Source organism: Charadrius vociferus, unplaced genomic scaffold (assembly GCF_000708025.1).
Source record: "Charadrius vociferus isolate BGI_N301 unplaced genomic scaffold, ASM70802v2 scaffold196, whole genome shotgun sequence".
NCBI lineage: Eukaryota > Metazoa > Chordata > Aves > Charadriiformes > Charadriidae > Charadrius > Charadrius vociferus.
In genome coordinates this window covers 2973226-2993744 of record NW_009648953.1, presented here as the reverse complement: position 1 = coordinate 2993744, position 20519 = coordinate 2973226, and the positions used below count along the sequence as shown (strand labels likewise).

At 39.9% G+C, this 20519-nt stretch overlaps 1 protein-coding gene across 1 annotated transcript; it reads left to right on the top strand.

The window, feature by feature from the left end:
* The first annotated feature begins 8705 nt into the window (after positions 1-8705).
* On the top strand, positions 8706-18077 carry NFYB (nuclear transcription factor Y, beta). Its single transcript, XM_009887421.1, has 6 exons — positions 8706-8901; positions 9405-9535; positions 11391-11588; positions 13610-13688; positions 16745-16824; positions 17033-18077. Exons 1-6 carry the CDS (start codon positions 8808-8810, stop codon positions 17063-17065), a joined length of 615 nt encoding a protein of 204 aa, XP_009885723.1. The 5' UTR covers positions 8706-8807; the 3' UTR covers positions 17066-18077.
* The last annotated feature ends 2442 nt before the right edge of the window (positions 18078-20519 follow it).

Below are 20519 nucleotides of genomic sequence, written 5' to 3'. Positions count from 1 at the left end.
GGGAATAAGAGGCAGTGGTCTGCAGGAGGGCTCCGGCTAAAAGCTGCCAGCCGGTGGGCAGGTCGAGGCGTGCGGCCTCTCCTCCCCGCAGGAGCGGGAGGCCTGTCGGGTTCGGTAGGGAAATCAGAGCCAAGGTGATTAACGATGAAGTGCTGAGTAACTGGGGGCACGTTGTCTTGTTCGATTTGAAAGCGAGGGATCGTGATAGACGAGTTATCCATCGAGCAGATGGGAGCTAGGTGCAAGGAAGACTTTGAGGCTATTTGTGTAAGTAGGAGGGTTTCACCCCTCGTGCCCCTGCGCTGGCTGCGGTTGCATCATTGAAGGGCATGAAATCAGGACATGAGATCGATCGGCTGGCACAGCCGAGCAGCATCCACGGCTTACCCCATAACACATACGGCAGGTAGGAGAGAGATGCAACCCTGCCATTCTCTATGTCTACACAACTGTTGTGTGTTCAGCAAGTGTTCTCGGGCATACCTGTGTGTGCCAGCCACTGCTCCTTCCAGAAATTACGTAGTTGGTGATCCTGAAGAGTATTGTGTAGGTTATCCTCAGGTGATCGTATTAGAAAGTAAAATAATCATGTTCTAGTAATGTTTCTGCAGCTATTAAGATACACAGGTTAAAGAAACCGTTCTACATCCCATTGTAATACTGCAAGCAACGGAAAATCAGTCAACTTCTAGCTTTACCAATTTCCTCGAGGCTTAACCAAAAAGACTTTGTTCTGCAAAGAATTGTCATGTAAAAGCAACTTAGTGTGCTTGGGTTGCTTTTGGGAGGGCAAAATAATTGATAACAGTGACCCGAACATTTCTCGGCAGTAGGGGATGTAGAAATCTGGATTTCAGCCCTTGAATGGGCTGTCTTATAAGTAATAACCTTTGCCTATCTTGCTGATGGATGGAAGTTATTGTCAATTAAAAAAAAATAATTGCAGCTTTCTCAAAAGAAGCTCAGGCAAAATGGAAGGAGCCGCTTTGGGCATTATTCACAGTCTGGCTTTAATTGGCTTGCAGGAATGGAGAAATGGTGTTTATTCATAATCATTAGCATAGCGTTCCTAAACAATAAGCTTAGTGATTACTTTATTTTTTTTCTTTGCTTCTGTAGCCTATGGCATGACAGTTGTAACGTTGAGGGAGGATCCATCTGTAATTCTCTGGGAGACCCAAGATGGTTTAATGTGAATCATTATTTATGACGGCTGTGTGAGTTGCTTGTGCTCCACATCAGGCGGGCGATTATATATGGTCCTGTCTGCTAGCATTTACACCTATGAAATTATATTTGAAAGAAGTCAAGAATACTGGATATTCTCGTTACACTTTAATATTTGACAATTACAACAGTTCAGAGTTTAATAGATAGCGTCTTATTTATGGTAATAATTACATGAAGGGAGGCAGTGTACAGAAATTGAGTGAAAAAGACTGTTCAAGATACTGTGAAGGTATGAAGCATGAACTACTATGAAACTTTTAAAGTCAGGTTTTGTCAACATTTAAGAAAGGCAAGGCTCTTCCTTCAATGCTTTCAAATGCAAATCTCTAATGCCACATTTAAAATTTTGTTTAGAGAGAAACTTTTCAGTACTGAGTTTTGCAATAGTACTTTAGAGAAACACGGTATTTGGAAATTGATGTTTTAGTGGCAGGATGCTTGTAAAAAGTGCAAAACATGACTATATATACACATACTAAATGACGTGTGTAAATAACATTGGTAGAATAAAAGGAAGTGTCAGCAAATCTTACAATTTTGACTGAAAATACTGGCCTGTCCTGAACTATAAATATAGATCTCTTACTTGCCCTATTGCTTGAGAGGAATAAGCTTCTTGACACACTTGATGTACTACCGCAATGAAGGAAGAATATAACCACCTTACAAATGTTATCAAACTTATAAAAGAAAAAGGCAGGATTTATAGATTGCTGCTTTAATAAACAGATGAACAAGAAATGCTAGAAAAGCATCAAAAACTTAATAGGGAAATGTAATATGGGGCTTTCAGTCAGTGTTGCAGGACGAAGGAGGTGCTGGTGCAGTCTGTTCATCACTGCCCTCTTCCAGCTTCTGCAAAAGCAACAAAACTGCCTGAGTTCATCCCATCTTTTCCCTCCAGCTTCTCTCTTTTACTGATTAAAAAAAAAAAAAAAGACATAGAAACTCAGTTACTCAGTTTATCCTGCTTGTTATGTATCACTGATCCACTCTTCCTTGATGTAAAAATGTATGCATTGTTAGTCCACCCATGTATATTGCAGCTTACCATGCATGTGAACGGTTAGGCAGCCTAGTAAGGAGCCACCACATACTCTAGCACAGCTGAATCCATGCGGAGGGGACTTGTGGCTGGTGACATCAGGGCTCGTAAGATGAGCCATAAAGTTGATAATACTGGTATGTGGAAGGGGGAAAAGGGTGTTTGGATTCCATAAGGGAAAGGTTTCTTGCCTGTGGTCCTGGGGTACAGCCTAGATGCTAACGAGCCTTAGTGACGCTGTCAGATCCTCTCAGTATCAGTCTGCTGCTCCTAAGGTTATTCTGCTGTGGGGGAAAACACTGAACGTGAGAGATTAGAGGAGCCTGAGATGGGGAGAGACAGTGCAGCATCTGTTTGTGTTCTAGGCACATGCTCAGGGTTTAGCTCTGTGTTTTTGGGATCTGTTGGAACGAAGGGCTACAAAGATGATCAAGGGAATGGAGCACCTCTCTTATGAGGAAAGGCTGAGAGACCTGGGTCTGTTTAGTCTGGAGAAGAGAAGACTGAGAGGGAGTCTCATCGATCCTTTGAAGAGAGGTAGGGGAGAGTATCTGTCATTATGGCTGAGTGGCCAATTCAGCCCAAACCACAACAATATCTAAAGGGTGGGTGTCAAGAGAACGGGGCCTGACTCTTCAGTGGTGCCCAGCGACAGAACAAGGGGCAATGGGCACAAACTGCAACACAAGGAATTCCATCTCAACGTGAGGAAAAACTTCTTTACTTTGAGGGTGACAGAGCAGTGGAACAGGCTGCCCAGAGAGGTTGTGGAATGTCCTTCTCTGGAGATATTTAAAACCCGCTTGGATGTGTTCCCATCCAACCTGCTCTAGGTGACCCTGCTTTGGCAGGGGGTTGGACTAGATGATCTCCAAACGTCCCTTCCGACCCCTACCATTTCTGTGTGATTCTGTGATGTCCACTGAATGCATTTACCAGTTGGCAGTGGGAGACACCGCTTTGCTGCCAGGTGAGAATTCAGTGGGAAATTAGGTTCTCCAGAAGTCATTGAAAAATACAAGGAAATTAAAATTGTATTTTCAATTAAAAAAATATTTCTGTGTAGGAATAGCAAGTTAGGGTGCAGAAAGCTTGAATAAAACTGTTGTCTCTGCTGTTACATACTGCTTTACAGCTTTACATCTCTTCTGAGATGTAAAGCGTACTGCTTTACAGCTTTACATCTCCTCTTTTTGTGTGGTGCAAAATTAATCTACAGTGGCTGAAGTGATTGCTACCTACAGTTTTAGTTTAGTTACCATTTCTGTCCTGCTTCCATGGCAGGGAAAACTGTACCAAGTGATTCAGTTTATTGCATATCATTTTTCTTCTGTCCCTTTTGTACAGGTAGCAGTTTTGGGAGAGAGACAGGGTGGATAAATGCCATGTAAAGCGCTTAAGTCACAAGAGGCCTTTGGGTTTTCTCAAGGGACTGGTTTTGCAAATCATTGCCAGATAACTTCCCCATTCTGAAGACAAAAACTTGTTTTCTTTGATTCTATTTTTGCCTTTTATACTGATCTAAGTCTAAGACCCTTCGTCTCCTCAGTGCTAACAGGTCTGAGCTTGCATTCTTAATTAGTTATCATTTAGCTGAGCCACTGATGCTGCTGTCTTAAGAGAGCTCTTAAGATTAAACAGGATGCAAGATTTACTTCAAAATATATATCAGTATAGATGTATTCTAGGAATAGTCTTGAGTTTGGGGCAGCTGACAGAAGCATTTATTTTTTTTTTAAGCATCCTCCAGAAAATTTTCTACCAGGTGTCAGTGCAAATCTGTATGCTCATTCACTCGCATCTTATCACTGAGTTTTCTTTGATGCCCTTGATCTGAAATTTTTCTCTTTTAATGTATTTCTTAGGCTAATTTCACTGGGCCCATTATTGTTTTTATTCCTAGTAATCTTTTTCATTAGAGAGTAAAAACAACCCAAAACAAACAAAGAGATCACCACCGCCGGAAAACTTTGTGCTGCTGCTCTGTGTTCAGATACTTTTTGCAGTGTATCGCTGAATATTTGAGTTGAGTGTCTGATACTTACTTTGTTTCTCTCCATTATTGCTGATAAAAATCAGATGATGGCATGGTCACTTTAAAGACTGATATGTTGTCACTTCTGATACGCTTAGCTCTTAGTCTTGATTTAGTCAATATCTGTATGCTTGGAAGAGCTTTAGTGTTTTCTTAGTGCTAAAGGGTAATGTACAATGTGCAGCTAAGTGCTTCTTACAGATGTGTTCTGTGCTACCTGCTGCCTTGTTCTACCTTATTCTATGGACTGCTGCTTTTTTAGAGTAACTTGAGGGACACTGAAAGTTTAGTTTGTTTTGTGTTTGGGCGTTTTGTTTGGGTTTTTTGTTTAAAGGGGGGATTAATTAGCAACAGTGTATTGAAAGCAGTGTTTTCTCATTTTCTGAGCATTGTATTGTCTTGTATATATTACGGACCTTGTGCTGAGCTGACAGTCGGATATGTGGTGATTGACCTGAGTTTTGAACATCTGAACTTAAAACTGTAATACTTGAATGTGTAACTGTATTCGTTATGAGATGACTGCGACAGCAGTGGCTGCATTTTTCATGTGTCATGTCTGTGTCATGCATCGGACTCAAATAAATACTAGTAGAGTGACTAGTTGGTTTATTAATTACAGTTGCTATCTTCAGATGCCTACATCTAGATTTGGATTAAATGACAAAATTAAATCTGACTGAAATTCTTCCATCAAACTAATTTGGATTGAAGTATCGTGTAGAGATGCCGTTCCTTTTCTGACCGCGAGGCCAGCCAAGCAGTGGAAGATGCTCCCAGGGTGGCTGGGCAGGCTCTGTCCATGGAGGTCTTCAAAATGGGGCTGTATAAAGCCCTGAACGACCTGCTCTGAGCTCGGAGCTGACCCTGCTTTGAACTAGAGACTTCCTGAGGCCCCTTCCAACCTGAATTATCCTGTGATCCTGGATTAGGACCTGGTTATGCGGAGCATTATGCAGAAGGGTGTTACGCTGTCTGTAATCCCCTGTCCCAAGGTTGTCCTGGCTGCTAAAAATGTTGCCTAAAGTAATGCCCACAGAAGTAATTTCAGTTGATGTTAAGCTGTCAGTGCCTGTTTTCTTTATCTGAGACAGATCTGCCTTTTTCTTTTGCAAGCCTTTTCCTGTCAATTTTGCTAATTGCTGTTTTGGATTCGTAATGTTTATAAGCTTCCACTCAAATTCTGACTAATTGTAAAATGATACATACTGTAAGTAGATATGGAAAAGAATAAAAGCAAAGATAATAATACCTTGAAGATGCATTAGTCTAATATGGCCAAAGCTGTCTACAGATGCAGCAGAGGTTTAAAAAAGATTCAAGTGGGAGCTGGCTTTTGAAGGTGAGCTGGACTAATGAAAGCAAGATGGTTTCTTAAATAATATTGCTGGATCTTGGCAATAAAGATTCAGATGGGGTAGCCTGCAGGATGGATGAGCAGAAACCAGTGAGTTATCACATCACTGCAGAAATTTGAAGAATGTTTCAATCCTGAAACAAGGAAGCGTTTCAGAAGTTATGTTTCATGGAAGACTGAAAAAGGAGAGGGGAAGAAACATCAAGGCGTTTAAAATAGTACTGGGGCTGAGTAAACTTAACACTTAAACTGTGTGGAGACCCTAATTCTGAGTTAAATTCTAGTAGGAATCAGAAAGCCAAAACCGAGAACAAGACTGCCAGAAAATCCTACCTTAATTTTGGAGGTAGCTTTTGGGATTTACCAGACTGCAAAATGTTAATTGCTTCAAATTGCAGAAGGAAAAGAGAGAGACAGCCCTTTTAATGATGGGTGATGTCAATTTTGGTGACCTTGACATGCAGGATTGTGATATCCTTGCACTGTCATTACAGCAAGCTGAGTAAGCAAGCTGCAGACCCTTTGGAAAATTGAAAAGCAAAGTTAAATCTCCCAACAAAGAGTCTGCAAAATGCAGACAAAGCAAATTTATGTGAAAGTTGGCACATGGAAAACAAATGCTTAAAACGCTACCCTTCCTTTGGTCAGAGCTGCTGTGTAAGAAGCGAAACTGTTCTACAAAAGCCTATCAAAAGGGACCAGAAGTGCTTTAAAAGAAGCAATGTGTGTAATATTGTGTACAATGGATCTAAGGTAGATGGGTTGTGGTGTGGTTTTTTTTTTTTTTGTTTTGTTTTGTTTTGTTTTTTTTAAGCTTAAGCAGCTCCTGAGGCTACGTCCAGCTGTTGTAATATTGCCTTGGATGTGAGCAGTGCTCGGGTTACGTGCGCATCTGTGGCCGAGCATAGGGCCAGATGTTGCCTAAAGGTTTGAAAGCAAAACCCAGCCCTGTGGCCGCAGGCAAAGTGCAGATCAGACAGAGGTTAAATTGCTCAGATTTCTGGGTAGGTATAAAAATAGCAGGAGACTGCTTCTCTCTCCCTCTTCAGGCTAATGGTTCCGGAAAAAAGGGAGCTGCATGGTCTCACCGGCAATGACCACGCGACCCTTTGGGGCAGAGGTTGTTTTCCAAAGACACCCAGGTACCTGCAGAGGTGGTGTAGGTTGGTGAATAAATTGAGCCAGCTTCTGCCTCCTGTGGGGCTGCGTGTCCGCTTGGTCAGTAAGGCCGGCTGCTCGGGTCGGAGACAGCTGGGGTGGGAAGGATGGGAAGTACTGGTCCAGAGAAGGAACTGCAAGAGGTGCAAATTTTCTAGCTAATTTTCTAGCAAACAGGTAAATAAGCAAATGCTAACAGAGCTGTTTGATGCTAAACATAGCCAGGAAAATCTGGGCCAAAGGTGAATCTGGTGCTCTGCATCTAAACATGTTCAAAAATACCTTTGGATTTGTGTGCCAGTGTTGAAAGAGTTTGCGTGTGCTGGGAACCCCTTTTCCCTCCGTAATTTTTGCATTGTTTCCCCACTCCAAGAGCAGTATTATTAAAGCACATGACTGCAAACATACAACTTTACCTGAAGAAGAAAGAAAAAAAGACATTTTGAAAGCATGGGAGCTGTGTTCTGCAAAAGTTTTTTAAAAATATATAATTATTATATAATTGTATATTTATTTAATAATAAATAAATAAAAATATATAATTAATAATTACTATATAATAATTTTCAAGACACTCGCAACTGGAAGAAAGTTAAGATTGTCCAAGATTTGGAGGCTTGAATTCAAACTTACGTTTCGCACTGCTAAAATAGCCCCTTTGAAAGTGGAACTGTTGTCTGCCGTGATTTCTATGTAAGTGTAAGCTTTCTACTGAGCACCTGATAATAGTGTTTAAGGGAACTTGTTATTCCTGTAAAAATGCAAAATGTAATATGGTAAGAGGTTACCTGGGCTGAAGCATTTGCTGTTGCAAAAATGCATGTATACCTGCGTGTTGTGAGCGCTGGCAAAATGTGGATGCAAAGGGCAGTGCTGCGTTGTGTTCCTGTTTGCCTGTGGCAAGTCCTCGCTAAAGAGGTGTGCACTTCCGAGGGACGTAGGAGGCGCTTTCACCTCTTGCACCTCTGCAGAAGGAAGAAGTGCTGTAGAGTTGGTGTCCCTGAGTGGTGCGACAGCAGGCTGCTGAGGAGCCTCTGGGCCACAGCCTCGGTCCAGAGCAGCACTGCGAGACCTCTTTACTTGTTCACAAAGTAGATTTTCTAGCAAGCATTGAGACTTGCCAGCAAAGGGCTGATGATGATCTCGGTGGTTTTGCCCCCGTTGGAAAGGGGAAGGCAGAAAGGGCAGGCTTCACCCAGACTCCTCCAGCTGAAACATGGTCGGTGCCTCCTGGGACAAAGGTCCCTAGCCAAGGAGGGAAGTGCTGGCTCTTTTGGCCTCTCTCTTTCTCCTGGCAGTCAAATTACCTATTAAACTGTGACCCAGTCTCTAAAGTCTCGAGTAGAAGACTTCTCGTTGGCCACCATGTAGGAATGTTCTGAGAGGAACACAGAAGGATGTTCAGAGAAGTGAGGTGGGACAGAAGCAGGGAAGACAGCAAAGAAAAACGTGACTTAGAAGACATCTAGGAGTGACTGATGCCTCAAGGAGGATGAGGATGTAGAGCTGGTTCTGAGGTCTGGCTAGGAAAAGTTTGTCAGTGGGCTTGACAAAAGCTGTTTGGGTGGAGGGTGATGCTGAGTGAAGGGTGTGCTCTGTGTAATGATTGTAGGTAAAGAGTTCAGTGAGAAGTGGGCTGGCCTCAGGTTTTGAGGGTTGTTCAGGGAAACAGATGACCTTGACCTCTTCTGCTCAGACTCTCCTGTGAACAACACAAGGTTGTTACACATGTGCTGCATGAACCAAATGTTTCTGTGTCTCTGGTTGAACTTCGGGGGAAGCTTCACAAAAGAATTCCACTATTTTCACTGTCCTCAAAGCTCAGTAATGAGAGAGGGTGTAGTGATCTCAAATGGCAACATATTTATACTTTGTATAACTTGGTCTCATAGTTCTAAGTTGATTAAAGTGCTGTTTTTAAGCAATAGCTATGCTTACGGTGTAACAAGGATACCTGAAAGGTTTCATTCTTCTGGTTGTAGATGGATGGTGATAGCTCCACAACGGATGCTTCTCAGTTAGGAATTGCTGGAGATTACATTGGTGGCAGTCACTATGTGATACAGCCTCATGATGGTAAGACATGTAACACTAAATACTACTATTTCTCTGAGTCTGTGTGTATAAGTGTATGTATATCCTTCCAGTTCTTGTGTAGTTGTCTGCTATCTTCTGTCAAGCTAAGAATTTGCAATTGTTTGTATTCATAGTGCCTTACTGTATAAAGCATTTTTTTGCAATCTGAAGACGAAGGTTGGATTTTTCAGTGTTGACACTGAGTCCTTCGGGGTGATGACAAAAAAATGGATGTTCTAGGAAACAGCTTTTATTCTGCTATGACATTAAGAATGCTTGGTGTTCAGCAGCCACGTATATTTCTGTGCATAGTATGATAAAGATGATATCAAACACCCATAAAGGCAGCCTGGTGTTACATCTATTTTTAAAATTATTTCTATGATGTTAATACACTGTGCTTTCAAAGGTCTTCATCTTTCAGTGTAAGATTTTAAACTGAATTAATTATTGCCTGCTGTCTATCAAATACAATTTCTGTTAACTTTTCTTTATTTCATTAGACACAGAGGACAGCATGAATGATCACGAAGATACAAATGGCTCAAAAGAGAGTTTTAGAGAACAAGATATATATCTTCCAATTGCAAATGTGTCAAGGATAATGAAAAATGCCATACCGCAAACAGGAAAGGTAATACTCTTGTCTGGTAAAGAAATTGTGTTAATGAGTTTTATTCCTTCCTCTGAGTGAACTTGAGCTGGTAGAACAATATATTTTTTTCTGAATGATCCTGGTTTATGGGAGAAAAGCCTTAGAAAAGAAAAGGAGAAAAAAAAAAAAAGAGCAGGAAGCAATTGAGACCAAGTCCATTTTAATTTGGTTTCTGAAAGCTTTTAGTAACTGCTGTAATTAGAGTATCCAGAACAGTGTTCTTCATAGAGCTTTCAAGAGCTTTCTTTTTCCAAGATGTGTTCTCTGAAATTCTCTTAATGGGTTCGACTTGGCGACAATCTTGTATCAGTAACAGTATTTTCTACACAGTTCTCTTACAAAATTTAATCTGCTTTTATTGAGGTGCATAAAATTTGGAATAAGTGAACCATTTTGGATGAAACAAAAATCCAGTCCTCATCCTGAAGGAAAGAGAATGGTTAGTCTTCCATCGCCTGACCTTTACAAATCCAAATGCCAAAATGACCTAAGTCTGTCTTATACCATGTAGCAGATAAGGCTAGATATTAAAAGACTTATTTTATTTCTTACTTCGAAGAATGGACTTTTCAATCCATTCTGCTGAGCTGGTGATTGGATAAGTGTTTGACCATTCCACCTGTTTATCTTGAACCTTTGCAGGGCTCCTACTACTTGCTGTTTCTGTATTGTATTCCAATACAACTCCTGCCCCAGTAACAGTTCCTCTAGCTAAAGCTGATTTCCTTTTTCTTTCTTTTTTGAGATCACTCTAAATAGAAGCAAGACATAATTTACTTGCATCTGCTTGTGCTTTCGTAGTGTTCAGCGCTTTCTGGAGATCTGGGTGTTACATTTATATCTTTGCTGCGAAAATCTCTTCAGTAGTCCATATTGTCATAAATTTTTAGAGATCAAAATGAGATTTCTCAAGAATTTAGCATATGGGATGTTGAGCTATCTTGAAAAATCAGGGAGGTTTTTGTGAAGAACGACAAGGGAAGCTGCTGGCTGATGAGTACTTCTGAAATTCTCACCTTATGTGTCTGAAAATATCAGAGGAACTAGTGAAGATTCTTCCTACAGTTACTGCTTCATTGTGGGTTTTTTTTATTTAAATACAAACAGGTTCTTTGCATGTGAAGAATAAGAATCTTCATTATCACAATCTTTTAGTTGGTTCCTGTCAGCTTCCCAAATAATCACGAGTAGTAGTACTTGCTCTCATTTTAAGTCAGGTAAATTACTTACGTCCAGCTGAAAACCATAATCAAATGTATTTTTTTCCTTCCTGCCAGGGGCATCTGTTTCTTCATTTGAATTCTCATTTGGAAAATTTATACCAGAATATTAAAGCATTAGAGAGGCTCCCTGCTAGGCATATGTATTCCAGTCCCTGAATCTGGTCAGGATAAAAATACTTGTCATTGTTGAATTTGTGGGAATGTACTGCAATGGGGTTGGAACTGCCGAGTCTATTAAAAGGAAGATGGAAGTAGGCTATGACATTGTCATGAACGGGTTTAAAGAGAAGGCGTAGGTAAGCAAAGTAAGCAACACTGACATGCATCTATATGTAAAAGCTTGTACAGAACATAGTTATGACTTCAGGAGATCCTGACAGTTGGCTGTGCTGTTTGAAATAGTAAAACTTTGGTTAAAATCATGTTGCAGCTGTGCTTACACAGAGCAGTGATGACATCCAGTGGTTCCTTCCCATACAGGTGTTGCCTAAATGGGTATTATTATCTGGTTTTGGGATGTTTTGTTCATTACTGAGTATATTCTTCTGTTTGGGTTTTTTAAATCTTCTTGTGTCTTGATTAATCATTTTATGATGCTTTTTTCTTACTAGATTGCTAAGGATGCAAAGGAATGCGTGCAAGAGTGTGTAAGTGAATTCATCAGCTTTATAACGTCAGAAGCAAGTGAGAGGTGTCACCAAGAGAAAAGAAAGACCATCAACGGGGAGGATATTCTCTTTGCTATGTCTACCTTGGGGTTTGATAGCTATGTTGAACCTTTGAAGTTATACCTGCAGAAATTCAGAGAGGTTGGTATATGCTTCAGTATTTCCTCATGTATTTAACCTGGTTGTGTTTATCCTTAGCTCCCTGTCATTGTAATTGCATAGTGCATAACTTGCACAGTGTATCACAGCTATTGTCAGGGACTAATGTAATGTTTAAAAAGGATATCAAGAGAAAAAGGATTAAGTAAGCATTTTGGTTAGGCTTGCTGATTCAAAGTGGTTCAAGCTTTCAACTGAATAAATTCTCTAATATATTGCTGGTAGTAAATCACTCTGTTCTTTAAAGGTGCTTATTAAGAATACTTAATTCGATCTTTGGGTTCAATCAATAAAACTGTACTAGGCTGCATCCTCTGAGGAACTAGCCTAGTGTCTATTGTTTGTGCTTCAGATCTGCAAAAGAAAAAGTTGTTTTTCTCGTGTCAGGATAATGATTCACATGGAAGGCTATCTGATTCTATGTTTGGGTTTGTTTTTTTTAATGTGTGTTTTAGCCTGTCCCTCAGTTTGGTTTTGATACATAGTACATGCTAGGTATGTGATCCAACTCTATCAGAAAGTGACTTTTTTTTTTTTTCCAGCATTTTAAACTTTTTTGAAAAGAAGTTGCTTCTGCTTGAGTTTTTTTTGTTCTTGTCCCTCATTCCCCTGTCTCCTGTCTGGAGATGGGACTGAATTATGCTTGCTTGCTTCTTTACTTTGGTGTTCTTTTACATCAGAATACCAGATTTAACCAGTCAATTCAAAGGTATTTTTATCCAGTGACCTCTCTTCCTCATAGTCCTGAATGAAGAAGTTGTTCGGGGTTAAAATAATCCCAGTGAGGAAAAAAAAAATCACAGCAAATTTTTTTTTTTTTTTGATGTGGATGCCTCTGTTGGTATGGCTGCTTGGTTTTACTGTCATGAGTGAAGCAGATATGTCTAAATTGGCAGTGCTGTGGATAAAGATGTTCTTCAGACTTTCTTTGTTCTGTAAACCCAAGGTTTTTAATTAATGGGGTCAGATGCACTAGTAATATTTAATTTGCTGGTAGCACTTGAAGCTTCACCTTCCCGCAAGGTCATTTGCTGTGATAACTGAGTAACAGGAGGTGTAATCTAAAAGTACACTACTGTGTGCTATCTCTTTCCGGTTCTGTGTAGCAGTTGCACGTGCCATATGTGCTTTAATTAAAAATGCGAGTAGTACCTAACTAGTTTCAGTACTTCTGGAGAAGTCTGAAGTGGGTCTATGCTACTTTTATTCTGAAGCGACCGTTTTTGCAGATACATATGCTGTGGTAGCAGAGTAGTGGGATTGGGTTTTAATTGGGTGGATGGATTGGATGTTTCTGCTCATCAGTTTTAAACCTCCACTCCAGCTAGTTCTGTCTTCACAGTACTGTATATAGTGAGGTAATTCTGCTTTGTAGCTTAGTATTTAGTTTACATCAAACAGTTGCAGAGAATACTTTTAATATCTGTATTATTTTCTTAGATGTTATTACGTAATAGCATAGAGCATCAAACTTGATACTTGTAAAACTGTGTGCAGATGACTGGGAGCCTTGGCTTTTTGTGCTGATGCTCTTTCTGGCTGTAGTCCTTGATGTAGGAGAAGAAATCCAATGTCTTGGTTCTAAATGTCAAGTCTTAGCTGTGTGATGATGGCACTTGTGTGTGGTTGGTAAGCAAACATTGCACATTCTCAGTAGTTTTGAGATTCTGTGACTTCTTGTGAATGCTCTTAACTGCTCCTTCTGGATTACTGCAGATCTTTCTGCAGAAGGTGAAAGCTTTTCTTAAACTACACAATCCTAGTTTGCAGAATTTTTGTTTTTGAGGAGCATGGCTGAGACGAAAAACACTCTTCGTATATTCTTTTACTATGAACGTTCTTAAATTCAATAGACTTTTACAGGTCTTGGATTTCAAACTGCAGCTGCTACACAGTGACTCTTCCACAAGTTCCAAACCTTGGCTAGAGCTCCTGGGGTCTTGAAACAATCTCAATCCAACTGTACTCTAATACATTTCTCCCTTCCCCCCTGCCCCCTCCAGGCAATGAAAGGTGAAAAGGGAATTGCAACAGTTACAACTGGAGATGGTCTAAGTGAGGAGCTCACAGAGGAAGCATTTAGTAAGTAATACTTTTTAACTTGCTATTACTGTGGCTTTTCTAAAAACAGCACTTCCTTTAGACATCAGAATTCTTACTTGAGGAATACATCCTGAACTGGCTAAATGTTACATCTGTGATCCATTGAGATTTTCATTTGAGATGTCTGGAGGATAACCTGTGCTTAGATAAACTCCTCCCAGTCAGTAAAACTTATGGTCAGAATGAAGTAATATAGTGATAAATTATGACACTCTAGTAATAGCTAATGTCAACTGTGGAAGATTTTTAAATTCATATATTAGTGCCATTATTTTTTCTCTACACTTAAACACAGATTGTAATGAAAGGTGCAAACTTTTTTTTTTCTCCCACCCCCCCCCACCGCCCCACACCCCTGCCCAGTAGCTACATATTTAAGCCACATTTGTTCTACTTGCAAGACTGTTGGGGGAAAAAGTAAAATAAACTCCACTTGATGACTTCAGCTCATCTGTGAGAAACAAGCCAGAGAAGAACATCATCTTCATTTAATTCTAAACCACTTAGTATTTCTTATATTCAAAAGAATGCACAGATTGGCAGATAAAAGGTATAGGGCAAGGAGTGTCATATGCATTCACTGTAGTTTTTCTTCCTTATACTGTGAATTAAAGCCTGACACTTGTTGGGATTTGGGACAACCAAAACATAGGTTTTGTTGATGATAGATTCTTGCATGTAGTCTTCACCTTGGCTTTCCAGTGTTACGGGCTGGAAATCTTGAAGCTGAGACAAGAAGAATTAGGAAGCACAGCTCTAGTCATACCTACTGATGAGATCTAGTTTTTCAAGTATCTGATAAATCTTCTGTTTAAAATCACTGCTGAACTACTGATCTAGCAAAAATTGAAGGCCTGAGGACTGAAATGACCCGTTCAGGGTCTGAAACACACTTTGCTCCCAGTATGAGTTTGGCTATATAAAACAGCACAGACTCTTTGGGTCTCTCCTAGCCTGGAAGATAGGCTCATAAAACTGGAAATTAAGAATCTAAACCTAAATATTGCAGGGGATTTACAGAAAGTTTTTTTTTTTTAATATGACTATTTTAATTGTTTAATTAAAGATTAGGCAATGCAAATAGTAAACTCTCATCTGTACTCACTCATGTATAATAGCTTTGGTTCAGAAGTAGTAAGACACTAGACAACTACAGGCCCAGCTTACTATCTTGGATACGTTGCTAATGGTTTATGGATTGCAGCTGTTTGGAGTCTGTCCAGCGTGAAAGCTTGTCAAATCAACATATAGAAACAGTTCTAAAAGCTTTATTTTGTATATATTCTGATTTGCACTTCAAGCATTTATACTGCAGCTCAGGAGTTGCGGGAGAATATATAGATGGAAACTTGGGATTGTGTCTGCGTCCAGTATCTTGTTTTGTATGGGCAAAGAGTCAATTTCACAAAAAGTTTCTCCTCTGGATGCTCATGCTCTGCTTAGCCCGAGTACAATGCCCACCAGAAACTGGAAACAAAAAAAACCCCAAACCAAAACAGTAATCCGTGGATCCTCTGTCCCCTTCAAATTTGATATGGTCCCTGTTAAATGGCAGAAGGCTGAAGATGTGCTCCTAGTCACTTGTTCAGACATCTCAGGCCTGGGAGCCTCAGTGTGCCCTGTGGAATATGCCTTAGTCTGCTGTGATTTGAAATGAGCAACTTTGGAAGTGAATATTAAGGCTTGGCAGGATGCAAAGGAGATGTTGCAGTAGTAGAAGAAGAAGGAAAAAACTTTTTTTTTTCTGTAAAATAACCAATCGTGTCAAGTGCTACAGGTATTTCTATCCATAAGGGCAGCTATAGATCTATTCAGAATGATGGTCTCGCTGTAGCAGTGGTAGTAATGGCCACACATCGAACGTGCGCGTCAAAGGGCAGTAAAATTTTGGACCTGCCAGAGCCACTTCTCACTATGGTCCTAATGCATCTCTTAACTTGCAACTTAAGTATTTGAAAATTAGTACAATGAACGTAGGGAAGAAGAAACCCAACCAAAAACCTGATTTAAAAACCCCCAAGCATCAGCTTTCAAATGAAAGCTGTTAGGACTATACTCTGGGTTCAGATTTTTTTTTTTTTATGGGTTATACATCTTATTTATACATAGTAACAGCCATAGTTTAGAAAGAAAAAAGCCCCCCATTGTTTGTCTCCTAGCAGAGAATGTAATGCCACAGTGACTTAACTTACAACTTAAGAAGAGTTTTGCTGCTTTGCTTCCAAGTAGCAGTTGTAACGTATCTACTCTGAATGGTGCAGAGCTCAACATGCACGTGATTGTAAAGGTTTTATCTGAAAGCATCACTCCTTGTGTTTTCTCTCTAAATCTCAGTAGTAATTTTTACTCCATTCCTTGGCCGCTTCCACTGTCCTCTATGAAATTCAGAGCTCTTGTGCAGTGCCCTGAAGGACAGGCTGAAGTCAACCAGGTCTTTGACTTCCTCTCAATACCTTTGTCTCCGGCAGTGCCTTTGTTTGTCATTGCCTGTCTCTCTTCATCTCTGCTGCCTTCCATGGGGCTTCCACATTACAGAGTCACTGATGGATCCTGTTTTATAAAGCAGCACCAACATTTTCATTGACTTCTTCATGCACGTGTATGCTGATCCTATGTCTAAAGAAAACAAACTTGGAATTCTCCAGGTTTCTTGGGATATTGAATGCTGGAGATTGCTTTTTCAGTGGTCAGGATGGCAAACTCCACTCCATTTGCCAGTGTACAGCTCCCTGTGTTCTGCTTCAGAGACGTATAGGAGAAGAACAAGGTGCAGTCTTACTTTTAGGTTATCTGATGCAAAATTAAGTTGAATTTTCTTAGGTGTTTCTTAATGGGAATAAACTTCTTTACTTGTAAGACTCAGTAACAACTATGTCTATACACAGTGTAGGGTTGTAGCTGTCAGGAGAGGAATGGCTGCGTAGTCCTGGAGTGGACCACAATTAAAGGTTATTTAATGGTGACAGACACATCAAACAGGGCTCCGTGTATCCTGCAGTTCCCGACTAACTTTCTTAAAATGCTCTTTCTTTCAGCTAACCAGTTGCCAGCAGGCTTAATAACCACAGACGGCCAACAGCAGAATGTTATGGTCTACACAACATCGTATCAACAGGTACTGTGTCCCGTCCCCTACTCTCCCTTCTGCTGCAAAAATTCAAATGCTAATTCAACTGCCCTGTTCTGGAAGATAATTAAAATTATTTAGTCCTTTGGTGGTGGCTGTCATGACATTCCATCACTGTGACAATTCAAGGCTGGTAGCTGTGATGCAGTTTCCGAAAAGGTGCAATTTGATGTGAACTTGCGTTTTCTTTCTCTAGATCTCTGGCGTGCAACAAATTCAGTTCTCATGATTTGAAGAAAACTTTGGATCTGGGAACATGAGATGGAAAAGCCCTGCAACTCTAACAAAGAGGCAGTTTTAATGACTGGTGAAGAGATTTATCTCTTTGTATATTAAATAGCTGTAATGTAGCTACCTGAAGCTTGACTAATTGAGGTGTGAGTTCTGACTCAAATCTTTTTCATGATGATTTTAAAAAAAAAAAAAAATTGGATTTTAAAGGTATTAAAGTATTTTTGTTTTGTACAAGAGTTTGTTGCTCTGTATAACTCCTGTATGCATTGTATATTGCAATTTATTACTGTCAGAGATTTGTAGACAGTTTCTTATTTTCATATTGAATCATGTTACTTTTGTAATTCAGGTAAACAGCTGGGTTAATTCATGTTTACCCTTTGAATAAAATTGTAAGGGTAAAGTTCATTTTTTGAATGCAAGTTGCCTTTATTATAAAGATTGAGTTGGTCTTGGTTACGTAACTTGTCTTGCATGACAACCTCATCTAACTTTACATGTCAGCATATTTATTGAAACTTTGAAAGGGACTTTTTCCTCATGAAACTAGCAGCTCAAAAGAATTGCTACAACTGTGGTTTTTTATGTAACTTCAGAATTAAAAGTTAATCAAAAACAACCAATGCTTTACTACATTTAGACACAGAGCTTATCAACAGTGTTGACGAAAACATTGATGTGTGCGATGCAGGTCTTCATTTCATTATTTTTTTTTCAGTTGCATTAACTCTCCTTAGACTGATTTTTATATATTTAAGGTAGTTTTTGTGCTACTGAAATAACTCTTCCTTTTTATGTATGATTTTTAGAGTCCAAAATGTAGAAATTCAAGGGTAGTGAGGGGGTGGGGGGATTTTATAGTCCTTTGTGGTAAAAGATCTCATTTTAACTTTTTACTGAAAAGTTTTAAAGTTTCTTGTGAGACTGTGGGAACTCAACTGTGTTACCGACTTTCTGTGTACAGGGCTGCGTGTGTGATGTGAGTATGTGCGCACGCGCGAGTGACTGAAACTTGAACAAGTGATACAGATCTGAAATGGAAGACAGACTGCTAGTTTGCTGTCTCTTTCCTGGTTTTGCAATAAACGCTACCTAGATAATGTAGTTCTGTATATTTAGCGAGCCGTTCTTAGTAACATAGCTGTTTCTTTAAAAATTGGGTGCGTGATTTTGTTAGATGCAAGGTCTTAGCCTGTTAGGGTAGGGGTGGTGGGTTTAGTAATATATCTTACTCAGACTGAATTTTGGGACTTTTGATCTTTTTACTGTTTGCAGTAGACTGAAATGTAATATAAGAATTATCCTTCCACATACCTGTCGTTAATTTAAGAAAACCACACCTTGAATTCTGTTGCCATATCATTTCTTGCTGGTTTTGTCTTTTTTTTTTTTTTTTTAAAGGAAAAAAACCACAACTTTTTAATATTGGGAAAATAGTTTAAACTAAGACATCCTGGAAGCCTGAAATAGCCAGTTCTTTTGCTAAACAAAAATTTGATGTATGCGGAGATTTAAAGAGTGTTTCTTAAAAATCAGCATCATGCTGGCAGAGCCTCTGGAGGCGACCCAGTGTATTGTGTGGCGATCTGGGTGGATGTTGTGGGTTTTGTGGCAGTCTGTCAATCTTCAGCAGCTATGACTGAACAAATGGAGTTTTTCATTAAATGTACAAATGAATAACACAATCCCTACAGGTGGATGTTGTGGGTTTTGTGGCAGTCTGTCAATCTTCAGCAGCTATGACTGAACAAATGGAGTTTTTCATTAAATGTACAAATGAATAACACAATACCTACACGAGCCCCTTCTGTTTGTATTCTGTTTATTTCAGGCCGTCATACCCTGTTCTTGATGTTCCGGATTTGAAATGGAAAAAGCTGTGATCACAGCTAAGGAGAAGCTAGGAGAGATTTAGCTGTTGGATGTGCTGAAAGGGGGCTGAGGTCATCTGTCATACTTGCTTGAAACCACCTACATTTTTCAGTCTGCCATCTCTTCTGTGAGTTTAGGTTAGTGTTTTGAGTTTGTGGTTTACACACCATCATGTGCACGAAGGAGCTGATGCTGCTTTGATTTTTCTTTTCCTCTCTTCTCCTCCTCACCCCCCCGCCCCCAAGGTCCAGGGACAAAGCTGCAACCAACTTGCTCATTCACTTTCTGAAAATACACATGTAGAAGTGATAGTACAACACTACATTTGATCTCCCTCTGAAACCTAATAATGTTTGCAAGGTACTGTAGTGCTGGCAGAATAAATGTGGTCTGAGGGAATACTTGCTTAATTTATATTAGTAGTAGCACAATCACTGTGGAGTCTTTATTTTTAACAACTGATACATGTTCTCGCCTTTCTGTTTGTAAGTACTCAAAGTTTAAAACTAGCTTAGACCCAAACCAAGAGTGACTGTTCCTGCTGTATCCCATCTGCTTGTACAAAACTGCCGGTTTTGGGTCTCTGAATGTTTCAGTTGAATTAACACACCCTAAATTGAGCTCGAGACAGCAGTGGCAGCCTATGCTAAAACTTAAAGACTGCTTGAAATAGCAGTGAAGTTCAAAGATCTCCTTCCATGCACAGTGACTTTTTTTAGGTGTCTTTTCATGACACAAGCAAATTTTACTACATTAATTCTTAAAATCAATTTCTGTGTGACATGAGCCTTCTGATCTATCTTTCTAGAGCGCTCGTGGTGTCTTTAAAAGCACAGAAACAATGTTATCTCTAGTCAAAATGCAGCTATGAGAAAAGCTAATTTAGATGGCATTCTACATCCCATTTTCATTACAGGCTTCATGGGAGCTGAGCCTCTGCCTTTACCGGTCTTGCTGATGTACTATTTTATTTATTCTCCTGTTCTGATTTCTCCTGAACACTAAAATACATGGCTGGATGGTGTGGCCAGAACACAGAGGGAGTCTTGGCATGAGGCAGTACATCCTAAATATCTACTGACCCACGCTTATCTGCCTGTAGCTAAAAAATCAGGCTGAACTATGTGGGCAATACTTTCAAGAGTCATCTTCTTGAACTGCACCCTGAATACGCTGTGAATCACATCAGATTAGTAGATGGTCCCTATTGCAGAGTTTCAAGACGATGCTCATTAACATGTTGTAAGCATATATTGGTGATTTCTCCCTTGCCTTTGGCAGGAGAGGAAGCATATGGGCAGCTGCACGTGCAGAGATTCCTCAATGCAAAGCAACACGGAGAGCCAAGGGCTAGTATTTTCCCCGGCACTTTGCTGTCATGATAAGTGCTGGCAGCAGCCTTGTTTATAGCTATAAAATTTCTTCATTTTGCAGAGCTTTAAATGTGATTAATGTTCTAGTTAAGTCACGTAGACTTGCTGCTTCATTTATATTTACAGTGATAAGACAACTTGCTTTTAAGTCACTGCATTCCCAAATGGTGCGGGCTAGACTCTTTTCAGTTTTGATTTGTACAA